The 13,908-nt window shown below is 41.0% G+C and overlaps 1 protein-coding gene across 3 annotated transcripts in view; it reads right to left on the bottom strand.

Annotated features, from left to right (window-relative positions):
- Positions 1–12,613, bottom strand: part of RICTOR (RPTOR independent companion of MTOR complex 2) — a 63,328-nt gene extending 50,715 nt beyond the window's left edge. For all 3 annotated transcript variants that reach the window (XM_081929542.1, XM_081929543.1, XM_081929544.1), the window contains exons 1-3: positions 12,505–12,613; positions 12,257–12,304; positions 2,092–2,189 (exon numbers count right to left, since the gene is read on the bottom strand). In XM_081929542.1, coding sequence (XP_081785668.1) covers positions 2,092–2,189; positions 12,257–12,304; positions 12,505–12,553 — 195 coding nt within the window. In that variant the 5' untranslated portion in view covers positions 12,554–12,613. The remainder of the gene's footprint in view (positions 1–2,091; positions 2,190–12,256; positions 12,305–12,504) is intronic.
- Positions 12,614–13,908: the final 1,295 nt, after the last annotated feature.

Raw genomic sequence — 13,908 nt, 5'->3', positions numbered from 1 at the left:
TTTAAGTGTGAAAATTTCCAGGATAGCACCTAGCCATGGTTCAAGCTACAGGGCTGAGTCATCACATAAACAGTGGCTTACAGTTAGAACTATCAGGCGTTACTGCTGCTGCCACCGTGAAAAGAAAAAGGAGAAAAGTTATCATTCCTTCCAACTGCAGTTCCTGATCCCCTGCCAAACAGCAGAATAGCAAAACAGGGCCACCCACAGACAAGGTAACAGGTTTCTTGAAGGACTCAGCATGTGCACAGATTATTATTATTTTTTTGCAAATAAAAAACTAAAACACAGCCACAAAGAAACTGAAAAAACCTTCCTAATGAAGGTGGTTTGTTGTGGTTTCCTTTTTCTGACAACGGGCATTTTGGGGGGGAAACAACTCTGCTTTTAATGTAAATTGCCTGGCCATCCATAACGAGAATACAATAAACAATAAGGAATTAATGTATCCCCGCCAGCACAAAAGTACACGAAATGACTCCCCCAAACTGCATGAAGAATTAGGGAAGCTCCCCATCTCCTCATGACCCTTCATAGCATGGAAATGACCTCCAGCTTTCTGCCATTACGTCCATTTCCCCCCCATCCCATGATCATTTTGGGAGAAAGGGACCAAACATTTTTTAATTTTATTTTTAGGTACTCAACTGCTTGCTAGGTATGTTGTCAAAATGAGCTAAAGCAATTCTACAAATATTATTTAAGTTCTGTTGGTCAGCAGTCAGCTATGCCTGTTACTTGATCCAGTGAAATCATGACAAGTGAGAGACACAAGTGTGTGACACTCACATGGTTTAGCGATCATATCACTAGTTCCCTCTGTCTTTCCCCTAAATAGAAGATTTAGTTATTGGGATATATGTCAAACCACTGCATCACACAGAAACTCTAAAAAGGTAGTGGTCTGCATTCAGTGAAAGTGTCTGAGGAGATTACTGCTTAAAAGGATAAAACTTCAAACTTTTCCCTTTCCACTATTTAAACGTAATTTCCAAAAATGCAGCTAGCACAATTACACTTGAGTGCCAAACTTCAATATTTCTGGTCTTAATGTGGTGCACATTACTTTATTTAATTCCATTTATGAATCTCTTCCCATGAAACATCTCAAAGCATTAACAAGGCATATACAATACAGTCGTACCTTGGAACTCGAATGGAATCCGTTCTGGAAGTCCATTTGACTTCCAAAACATTTGGAAACCAAAGCGTGGCTTCTGATTGGCTGCAGGAAGCTCCTGCAGCAAATCGGAAGCCGCAGAAGCCCAGTTGGACATTCGGCTTCCAAAAATAGTTCGCAAACCGGAACACTGACTTCCGGGTTTTGATCGTGCGGGAGCCAAGGTGTTTGAGATCCAAGGTACGATCATATGTATATGCAACTCAAATTCAGTGCAGGTACAGACTAGAATTAAAATGTCCACTTAAAAGGTTTGATGGAAAAGAAAGGACTTTGGCAGGTAAAACAACATAACAGAACTCAAAGCAGTTTACAACCAATGAAATAAAATAGATATCAATGGCAGTTCATTTATACAATCTCTCTATCCAAAATAGTATTCCTAAGATCATGTACTTCTGATGTACTGTACATATTTTTCAATATGCTTTTCTTTTGGTTCTTTTGTTACATGTCTTTCCATACACGTCTTTCCCTATTTCCATCCATATCCAAAATGACGAATACTTTTTCTATCAAAGATACTTCAACCATTTCTTTCACTGCATAGAAGTCTACTCAACTAAATTGTAATCAGAGCAGACCCTCTGAAATTTAAAAAGATAGGTCCATGACTTTCAATGGACCTTGTCAGAGTAAAATGTAGCTGAATACCACCCACTGCATTAAAGTTCTGGCTCAAGTTCCTGTAGCACAAAGCTTGTGATGACCAAGTAAGTAATATTCAGCAAAACATTAATGAACGGATACAGTGATTTTTAAGCACTTTCCCTTCATCACTTTTATCATCCCATCGCTACATCATTCACTCACAAGTTTTCCAACTGAATCAATTGTTTTGGCATGATGCAAAAAAACAAAAGCAAAAAAAAAAACAAAACAAATGCTTTAACTATTATAAAAATTCTTACCTTAGTAAAGTTATTCAAGTGGCCTAGCTTTCTCATATTTGAAACCCCTTGCAATTTGGCCACATTTTGGAGAATCTCTCTCAGGTTATCAGAAGGGTCTACAAGAAAGAAAAAAGTATTGGTAGGCACAGATTAGAGAAGCAACTACTATACTACCTATCCTGTCTTTCTTTAATCAATTTCTGCTTCTAAGGAAGTTGTAAACATTTTGATAGCAGCAGGCTAATAGTTTAAAGACCAGGAGGGAAGCGAAGGCTAATTGAGATTTCTTTCTCAAAAAATACAGGTCTCTGTTTCCTGGCCCAAATGAGGACGTACCCAAACCTAATTTGCATAAAGTGTCTGGATCATACCCAAAGGGTGAATTCCAGCTAGAGCTCTCCAAAGCTGGAAGACCCACCATTTGGGCATTTACTAGCAATGTAATTGTAAGTAACAAACATGGACTACCCAATATGTTAAACAGGCTTCACTACTGAAAGTGTCAAATGAAGCTTTTTTTCAATTTGGTTGAAAATTTCATGAAGCAGCCTAAGGTTCTGCTGAAGATTATACCTACTTAGTGAAGAATGCTGGGGTCTATTTTCTAACATATCTCAACATGCACCTTTGTGAATGTTTGGCGCCAGTTTTGGATTAGGGAGTTTATCCAACTTTAGGGGAGCTATTCTTTGTTTTATGATTTTACACAGTGTTTTTTGCATGAAAGGGGTCAATTACTATGGAGCAGCAGGTATTTTAGTGGAAGTATTCAGGGTGATATCCAACCTTTGTCATACTCAGCTCAGACTCATTAAAATCAACGGACTTGTGTCAACTGGTTTTAGTAGTTATGCCTAAAGTTGGATATCACCTTCAGGAAGTGTTGTAGCAAAGGCCATCAAATGCCACTACTGTAGTTGAAATTTCTTCAACAGCATACCGGAATATGGTGGTGGAGGAAATCATACTGTGGAGAAGGAATAGATTGTCACATATCCCATTTGAGAAGCTCAGGATTACCAGGGGGGACCATTCTAGAGAACATTTCATCCCGTTTCAAGATCAAGTAGTACAAACCACAAGCACAAGATTAAAGAGAATAGTGTTGGCATATAAGTACCACTAACAGTTTGTTATAACCTTTAATTTCAAGGGCATATAATAGATGGGAACAAACTGCTTCCCTATAATTTAGCATCGCTGAAAATGTAATTTGACTGATTCCTATTCCTTTGTTTTGCGCTTTCAGCATAATATTGGTGACAGCTACCCTAGCTTTCAAAGCTTTGAGCTGTACAAGTGATTTCGTATTGCATCTCAAGTACCAAATCATAGTGTCTCAAAGATTTCTCTAGAATGTTTGATTTCATGAATTAAAAAAACAAGATACTTCCTCAATAAGGTTCCTGAAAAGAAACCTGGTCTAACGTGGTCAAATGAGAATGTCAAGCAAAAACTAAGGATGTTCTCCTTCTCTGGGTAAGTAATAAACACTCTTGACACAAAAATCACTGGGGAGAAACCTTTCAAAGTGTATGTGGCATGTTATGGTGAGGTCTGGCATACCTCAGTAATGAAGTCTGCCCCCACAGCTTTTGCAGAGAAAGGGGGGGAAAAAGAAAAACCAATCACAGCAAATTCATATCCCACCATGAGCACATCCTGGAGAAAAACAAATTCCAGCTTGCATGTAAAAGCAAAGCGTTATTTTCCAATTCTAACCTGAAGAGATGGGGCAAATCAAATTCGTACGAGAATGTTAATGCTTGTACGTTACTCCCTTTCATTATCAAAGGCTCATAACTAGAAAGGACAGAGCACATACCTTCCACACAGAAGGCCCCAAGACTGTTATTTCCAGTCAAAAGGGTCAAGCATATGGAAAGACTTTATCCGAAGATCCTGGAGAACCACTTGCCAAGGAGAACTGTTGTGGCATCTGAGAGCTGATGGGCAGGTAATATGGCTATTTATCACTTCTTTAGGAATAATCATTAGCTGATGGGACTTGGAGTCCAAAAAACTCAGAAGGTCCATACCACTGCCCTAAACCACAGTTAAGTGTAGACTAACCACAGTTTTATGTCCTAAACAGCAGTTAGTTGAAAAAGGAAGTGAAAACTACTAATCTCCTCCTCATGATTGCAGCAGGATGGAGAGTGGAGTTCTTAAGCCTGAGGTCAGGGAAGATGGGAGTTGTAGTCCAACAACATCTGGGGACTCAAGGTTGAGAAAGGCTGTTCCAATGATATCCTCTATACACATTTTTTTAAATAACCAAGGCACTATACATGCTTTTCAGTTACATTTTGCAATAAGCACAGAACTTGTGGTTCTTGAAGCAATTTTCTCATAAACTAGAACTATTAAAGATATTAAACACAAATATATTTGTATTTAATAAAAGAGCTTTCCCATGCAGAATAAACTTTTTTATTTTGCTGCAGTAGTACAACCTCCCCAGATTCCTATCAAACACTATCGCTATTTTTCCATCCCACAATGCCCTCTTCTTCTTTCATTAATAAATTCCAATTATAGGTTGCTACTCTCTTGTATTCCAACATCTTCCAGACAGTGGTATAGTGCAAGTGTGTAACATGTATCATCAATATGTATATGAGGATGCATACAGAAGAGAAAGAATGCGTATATTTGATTTTTAAAGCCTGTTATGAAATGGACCTGGATTCCTGGTTTCAGTTTGTGCTGAGCCAGGACTGGCCACTTCAACACACTTATGTGAGCAAATACTCCTGTGATTAATCATAGTCTCCAGCTGTAAACTGCTATTCACTCTTCCTTGTAATTCACATCCTGCTTTTTAAAATATATAATCTATTTCAGATTGCAAAGAATCCTGAAACACGCACTGGTTGTATTTCAAAAGTTACACAAAAAAGAATGCAGTTATATTTTCGAAATTTTCTCCACAAGGTCTGAAAATCCAGAATCTTTCAACAGCAACCAAAGTAAGAGTTACACAGTATTAAATATTTGTATGCCTGCTTAATCTCATTATCAGTCCTGCTATGCCACAAAAGTTACACAACTTAGAAGAAAACCAGAACAGGCCATTTATACTGTGTGAAAGCATTAAAGGTTGAGAAGTGGTGAGAAAAGGAGCTTGAAAAATATTTGGTATTGAGCAAAACCACTACTGTATCAATTAGGGAAACCACCATTGAATTTTAAATAAGCTTTCAAGTTAAATATGCCTAAATTTTAAAGAAAGGTGAAGCTGTATAAAATCAAGTTGGGAGTCAGAGTAGCACTTATCTGCAAACTCCTTCTGGTGGAATTCAAAATTACTTGGACATTTATGCTGAAATTCATATAAGTAGCACATATCTAGTAATTAACAATGGATGTTTATAAATAATAAGTCTATACAGTGGTACCTCGGGTTAAGTACTTAATTCATTCTGGAGGTCCATTCTTAACCCGAAACTGCTCTTAACCTGAAGCACCACTTTAGCTAATGGGGCCTCCTGCTGCCGCTGCACCGCTGGAGCCCAATTTCTGTTCTTATCCTGAAGCAAAGTTCTTAACCTGAAGCACTATTTCTGGGTTAGCGGAGTATGTAACCTGAAGCGTATGTAACCTGAAGCATATGTAACCCAAGGTACCACTGTATTCCATTTATTATTTTACATCATTAATTTGGTTAAGTATGGAATTCAAGCTTCTAACATCTAAGAGAAAGAGCGGCGGGTCTTGGAGATGCTAACCAATTGCTAGGGGGGGTGTAGACTCCTTTCAAACTACTCTGGTGTGTATACTGAGGGCATGTGAAGAGAATTGGTGTTGCCTCTTCCAACAGACAACTCCCTCACAAAATAGGCAATTGCACACTTACCAGCTTAGCTACCCAATGGCGTAGATATTTATGGAATGCAATGGAGCCAAAAGTTCTAAGCCAGAAGTGGAGAACCATTTTCAGCTCTTCTGGGAAGTCTTTCAGATACTTGGGCCTAAATAGCTTAGGTCTTTAAACACTAATGTGAGAATCATGAACTGGGCCCAGAAACAAGCTGGCAACCAGTGCAGGTATTTTAAAATGGAGGTTATAAGAATTCAAAATAGAACCCTGGCCAGTGATCTGGCTGCTGCACTTTGGACCAGTTGAAGTTTCCCAATAGTCCTCAAGGGTAGTCCCACGTAGATCACATGGCAATAGACCTGTCTGGAAGTTACCAGAATGTGGAATACAATGGCCAAGGCATCTCTCTTCAAAATAAGCCACAGCTGGCGAACCAGCCAAAGCTGGAAATAAACACTGCTAGCTACCAAGCCTCCTTGAGCCTCCAGTGACAGCTTTGGATCCAAGAAAACCCTAAAACTACAGACCTGCTCCTTCCTCCCAGTGCAAACACAGCCAGAACATGATGTCTTCCCACTTCCTAGACTCAATAACTCAGAACACATCTCAGGATTCAGCTTTAATTTACTTGTCCACATCCAACTCGTGTGTGTGCATGTATTCCATTGTAACACATTATATTCAAAGATTACTCTTTGAGCAGAGTAGTCAACTTGGAATAGAACTTTGGTTCAAATACCAAATCAGACATAATATTACCTTTTACCCACCTAGCTTACCTCAGAGGACTGTTGTACAGATGATATTTGACTACCCCAATGAGCTTTTCATAGGAAGGACTGTCTACAAATATGAAGATTATTTTCTTTGGTAGCATTTAAATTCTCTGCCCTCAACAAGAGTAATCTTCATATCAGTGTTAAAAAATGCGAACTGTATAATGGAAAACACTTATTTTAAAATGCTGGCCAAAGACCCAGTAAAGCTGACATGTTGTTTGCTTCAGGTGAAAGGAGTAGAAAGGAATGGAAAAGGCGAAGTCTTCCACATCATAATATGTCTTCTCTAATAAAGAATTTGACAACCAATGCTACTAAATATTAAACTGAGATCAATAACACTTGAAATAGTCTCAGATATTCAAAATTACCGTATATCACTCTAGTCATCAGTTCACATATTCTGGCTTGCTGAGGACATTCTCCAGGTTTCCCAAACTTGAAAAAGTCTAAGATATTCAAAATTATATCACTATAGTTATCAGTTCACATATTCTGGCTTGCTGAGAACATTCTCCAGGTTTCCCAACATGCACACAGGATTCCAGACGGTAGCAGACCACATAAAGTAAGATACACATCCCTATTCACCCCAGTTTTCTGTGAGGCACAAAGAACTGGAAGGAAGAGAGATATTTCAGTCTGTTGTCAGAAAGAGATTCCAAGACTCTGAAGGCAACCACATTTGTAGAATCTTTCCCACAGTTTCTTTGGATTTTTGTTTCTAACAGGATATTTCACAACATAAAACAATAGTTCATTTGCAACATAGCATACTCTTAATGTAATCCATCATGAAAGTTCTGAACTTTGAGAGGCTTAAGAAGCATTCAACCCACACTGCAACTAACAGGATTTTAACTTATGATGCCAGACTGTATATATTCATGATTATATTTGGACAAGGTACCTACTAATGTTCTGATGTGACAGATATCCAAGTGATCAAATTTATATACACAAATTGTGAAATCCTACATATTTCAGTAGCAATCATCCATGTTCACATCAAGGATGTTGCTTGATAAATTCAACAAAACAAAAATATGATCTAGTGTTAACCATAAACCAAACTAAACCAATCCAAGACGTTAAATTAAAAAGTATACAATAACATGTGATTTAATAAACTAAATTAATGGTGGGGGACCTGTGGCACTCCATATCTGTAACCATCCCTAACAGCTGGCCATGCGGGCTGGAGCTGATGAGAGTTGGAGTCCAACAACATCTCAAGGGCCCCATATTTCCTACTTTTGAAATAAGTATCCATACCTAATCAAAATGTTTGGGTTCTATAATATCCTGCATGTAGAGATTTATTTTTAAATTGTACAATTTCCCACTAATGACATTTTGAGGTTGAAATGTCTTGAAACATTTGGTATCTTTTTATATATATATTACCAGGTTCATCTATGTTATTTATCATCTGTTGTAAACAAATAGGTATTTTGGTTCAGTATGTTTGTCTAATTAAAAAACATGTTATTTCAGCATTGATACAATTATCCATTTAAACTGTGATGTTTTTTTGCTTAAGAGCAGGGATCCTCAATTCTTCTATAAACTGTTTAAGCTTTTGGGATGTTGAATAAAAATGGGCAGTTTGGAGCTTGCTTACACATTCAGTATTCAGAGGTGGTTATCCCAAACTTTCCCCTTGACCAGGCATAGGCAAACTCGGCCCTCCAGTTGTTTTGGGACTACAATTCCCATCATCCCTGATCACTGGTCCTGTTAGCTAAGGATGATGGCAGTTGCAGACCCAAAACAGTTGGAGGGCCGAGTTTGCCTATGCCTGCCCTTGACTATTTCTCAGTCATTCAAAAGTTATTGTGTTTCTTTCAAGCAGGGCTGGAAAACGTTTGATCCACAAAGACAATTGTAGGCCACCAATCAGGCATGTCAGCTAACCAGGGGCTCAATAAACACTGATTGCTTTGGGACTTGGGAGACCACACTGCATTGGTCATGACTTGCATTCAGCTATGCGCGTCAAAGTTATGCAGGAAATTGGAGATGACTTTTCACATGGCATGCAATAGTAGAAAGAAAATGTGTAAGTAACTCGCATCCTTTTTCCTGTTTTGGAGTCTCATCTAAATAAGTTACTGAAAGGGGAGCCCACCCAGAATAAAGTCAATAAATGACTACAGAATAAAGATGTTTTTTCTCCTTTTGAGCAACAAAACCATAGAAGCATAGCAAAAGGCTCAGGTCACTTGTGGATGTGCTACCACCATTTCCAGAGCGTGAGTGTCGTAACTCAGTTCTATCCATCTAGGAGAGCTACAAGTTGGCTATTGTTTACATGGATTACTTATCCAGAGATTAAGGAGAAGAGACAAGCCGAAAGCTTTTCATCCTGCCACGTGCCACTGAATCATTTTTAGCTTACTTCAACCTCTCATTCACCTCTTGAAAGTAAAAACAGATCAGAGGTTGGGAATGAGTTTAGGGGCTGTTATCCAAGGATCACTGAGCTGACTGTATAAACACAGGTAGTAGCAGAGTTCACTTTCAAATATCAAGGGACAACATTAATGCTAACTAGCCATAGGTTGGCTTTAGAACTGGTATGGCATCACAGGATGCTTAATAAATTCATCTATTTCCCAGGGGATGCATATTCAGATTAATCTTCTCAAATGAGTTTGAAGAAATAGACAAGATAACAAAAATATGTGAATTTCTACAATTCTATATCACATACAGTTAAACTGATGTACCTATCTGTTTGTGGCAAGAGGAGATCTAACATAATATGGGAGCAAGCAGGCCTGCATGGGCACAAGAAAAACAAAAAGCCATTGATAAAAAAGGAATTCTTAGTGTCCCCGGAACTGGCAACTACAACATGCCGATGCCATGGGCTGAATTTCCTAATGCAACAAACCAAAGTAACACAAAAACAATATTGAAGTGAAAGCTCAAAGACTGCCCTAGATGCTACTTGCATCTTAGGACCTTCATAAATAAATATGTAAATATGTATTTTCCCAGTAATGTAGAAAATGGGCACACAGTAACCAGCATAGCACAAAACAGTGTTGTTGTTTTTTTAAAAAATATGCTTATTGGGCAAACACCAAACTGCAATGTAAGAACAAGCTTTTTAAAAACAATCTTCTTTTGAATTTCAACACTGAATTTTAACTCTTACAATTCTTCAACACCTATTTTCCAATTCACTCTAGTGCTAATTCAGATATTACCACAGCAGTACTGTACTCCAGTCTCACATTATTCTAGTTACATTCAAATAGAGAAAACACATGAATCAAATGAATAGTGTGGTATCTTCCTACTGGGGGACTTCTGGCCTCCAGTGGGCCTTGAATATGACACTGAAACATTATAGATTTCAAAATGTGCTTTCGGCCTGATGTTTACCACACACTATTTTGTCAGTTATTTCAATGCTACCTTATTTTCATGTGGAAAAGCACCAATTACATACTTCTATAAGTACCATACCCAGTCTACTTATATATGGTGTCATATATTTCTATTTTGCAGTACAAATTATCTGGAATCCATAACATGCAGCACTCTTAATACTTCCGAATATATCTACTCACTGTTTCATCAAAAACATAAACTTAATATTTTAACATATTTTTGTTAAAATGCAGCAATGAAAAGTTTGTTGGTATTTGTTTTCTCTTTACACAGTGCACTAACAGTTAATATATGCAGCATATTATGCTACACCTCTGTACAGATTTATTCTGTATATGCCTGTAATTGAAGTAAAAAAACAAAACCCCTATGGGAAATATACAAAGCATCCAAATTGTTTTTCAAAAATTTCACTGTGATAAGAATTCTAACTGCCACCTTGTCTTAAGATCTATATCCAAGTACAGTGGTGCCCCGCAAGACGAAATTAATTCGTTCCACAATTTTTGTCGTCTAGCGAATTTTTCGTCTTGCGAAGCACGAAATCCCATAGGAATGCATTGAAAATCAATTAATGCGTTCCTATGGTCAAAAAAGGTCTAAACAAAGCCAAATTTGGTACAACAACAGTTTATTAACTGCTCTTTAAAGTCACACATACTGTAAAGAGCAGTTCAAAAACTGAAGGGAAAATAAATTAACTTTATAAACAAAACATGTCTTTGTTTTTAGACGTCGCGAGACGTTTTCGTCTTGCGAAGCAAGCCCATAGGGGAAATTCGTCTTGCGAGGCAAATCGAAAACGGAAAAACCTTTCGTCTAGCGAGTTTTTTGTCTTGCGAGGCATTCGTCTTGCGAGGTACCACTGTATAATAGAAGTCAGCTTGCCTATAGGGACAGGCAGTCATGAGTTCAACCCTAAGTATCTACAAACTCTGGCTAGTGGTGGACTATTTCCAAGCAGATCACTGACAACACAGAATCAATTTGCAAGCAGAATGTAGGAGAGAACCGGATTTGGAAAGACCACTGGAATTTACATACTGCTGGCTACATCAATGCCCAAGCTCTGAAAAGCTCAAACGCTGCTAACAGCCCCATCTGCAGCCAGCAGACGGGAAATAATGAACCTGCAGCACAGCAAGCTGTACAAAACAAGTCTAGGGGGTGGAGAGAGCAACATACCTGCCAATAATCCATCAGCTGCTTGTTGTTTTCCTGCCCCCCCTCCCCTTCCCCCATGTGTCAGGAAACAGCTCACCAGAGTGAGACTTCGCCATCTCCCCTTGTGACTTAAGATTTCTCTTCTTCCCATAACACATGAAGGGTGAGATTCCAGTGCTTGCCCGGTGGGCCCTGTGGTTTTCCAAAGCCAACTACTTGCTTTTCACCATTTCCTCAAATTCTCTTTTCCACTCTCACGATTTGAACACAAAGTCAAATTATTTCTGCTAACAGAAACGGAACACCTCTCCTCCTCCTGGCCAAAGTGATAAAAAAACGAGGGTGAAAGCGAGAAGAGACAACGGATGCTGCTTTCTCACTCTCACCCTCTCTAGTTAGAAAGAGAAGTGCAGCACTTAAGCCTGTAATACACATTTTTAAAAAAGAGGAAAGCCCCATTTCAAGGAGGAAGAATCAGAGGAGCATGGAAGGGACCCTGACAGTCTTCAAGACCAACCTTGCATAAGATGCTCCACAACCATGCTTCAGCTAGCAGCCTATCATCCTGTTTATTACTATTATCTTAAATGAAAACAAGATCTAATCATTTAGCCCTTGCAGCCCATGCTTGCCAGGAAGACCCGCAGAACAGAAAGGGGTTTCATTCCCAATCTAACACCCCCACCTGAGCTCCATGGGGCTTAATCCCCTAAATAAATGTGCATTGCTTTGGGCATGGGAGGAATGTTCGCATCCTGGAGCAAGTATTCTCCCAGCTCCCTCCTGCTGGGGACCGGCTGCTGGGAGGAAGACATATTCCCCCCCCCTTAGCTCAGGGGACCCCCCACCCTGATGTCAGGAAAGGACTCCCCTCTCCCCGCTGAGCCCCCGACTCCATTCGCTCCCATTCTGAAAACACCCCCCAGAATGTGGAGTTTGTGGGGGGCGGGATGGTGGGAGGCGCTGGCCACCAGGGTGCCCACCCCGCTTTGCCCCCCTCCCGCTCCATTACCTCGGCTGAGATCGAGGGGGACGTTTTCCTCGCCGCTGTCGTTCCGGCCTGGGCGGTGGGGAAGAGGGGGAGAAAAGAAAACGAGATTCGGTCATTGATGGGAGGAGGAGAGAAGAGGCTGAGCCCGGCGGCCGGAGGGAGCGGGATGCTGAGACCGGGGAGGGGGAGGCAGGAGCCGGGCACCGACCCACCCGCCGCCCCGCCGAAGCGCAGGCCGAGCCCCCCACCCCCCGGGGGTTCCTCCTCACCTCGAATGCGGAGGTGCCTCAGCGAGCGGGCGCGGAGACTCACCGCCATGTTTACGGCCCCGCAGTCACAACACCGGAAACCTCGCCCGATCTCGCGAGAGAGCGGAGGAAGCCGCCTCGCTCGGCTTGCCTAGTTACTGCCCGCGCGCGGGAGGCCGGCCCTGGCCGCCCTCCCTCACGAGTAGTCAGCAGCCGCGCGCTCTCGCTCGAGGAATAGGGAGCCGTGGGAAGGGAAGGGCGGGCGGCACACTCCCGGTGCCAGGCAGCCCGTGAGGCCGTTGTTGAGGCCCTGGGGTGGGGTGCCGCCGCCGCCGCCGCCTTTGTATTCTCCTCGGGGCAGGCGGCTGTGCCCCCTCGGCTTGCTCCTTGTGGGAACCTATTTGCTGCGAGATTCCAATTGATCCTGGCGCCTCCCCACCACAGACTCCCGTTTCCTTTGGGGAATGAGGCGCAGCGGAGACTGTGGTGTCCTTTGGATGCCTGGTTTATTTACACCAAGGTTTCCCAAAGTTGGGGCTCTTGCTTATTTGTGGGGACTACAATTCCCATCGTTCCTGACGACTGCTTCTGCTGGCTAGGGTTGATGGGAATTGTAGTCCCAAAGCAGTTGGAGACCCAACTTTGGGAAACACTGATTTACACAACCCCAGGCTGCGATGGAGGGGTTCACATCATCAACGCATAAGTGGCTTTTTCGCCCCCGATAGTTGCAGTCTTGGATTCCAACAGAAATCAAACGTTGCTCCCAAACTGTTGGTCTGACTTTTCCTACAGTTTGCTGCTTTCCTTCTAGGTCACATCACTGCAACATAACCTTGAATTCTGGCTTTGCAGGCCCTCCAGGTGTCCCTATTTTCCAGGGACAATCCTGTATTTACAGAACTTGTCCTGGTTTCTGATTTGATCCCGGAATGTTCCAATTTCCTTAAGATGCCGCTGTTTTCATCAGATAAATATTGGAGGGTATGGTAGGATGTCCCTATTTTCATCTCAGAAATGTTGTTGGGTATGACCTTATCCTTCTAACGACTAACCCCTTTTCTTTTTTTGCTTAATGACCCAGGCGATCAGCCTGACATGGGAAGCTTGCCTGGTTTCTATTTTAACACTCACTAGTTCCAGGGGTTAGAAGGTTCTCGCATACCTCCCCCAACAAAACTCATATTAAATGTCTGCTCTTGTTAGTTGTTTATGAACTGCCCTCTAAACATGTCTAAATATCACTTTATGTTTTTAACTGTAAGCCACCTTGAGTCCCTGTCAGGGGAAAGGGTGGGGTATAAATAAATTAATAATTTCTTGAGGCTATTTGTGGCTGTACGTTAAAATCAGCTTTATAAACGGTGCTGGAAAATGGTTTAAAAGCGATACACAATGAACCCCTAGGGCAGAGCTGTTTGGTAC

The sequence above is a fragment of the Podarcis melisellensis genome (assembly GCF_964234715.1).
Source record: "Podarcis melisellensis genome assembly, chromosome: 11".
Taxonomy (NCBI): Eukaryota; Metazoa; Chordata; class Lepidosauria; order Squamata; family Lacertidae; genus Podarcis; species Podarcis melisellensis.
Note: the sequence above shows the minus strand (reverse complement) of the source record. Positions and strands in the feature narration are given on the sequence as shown.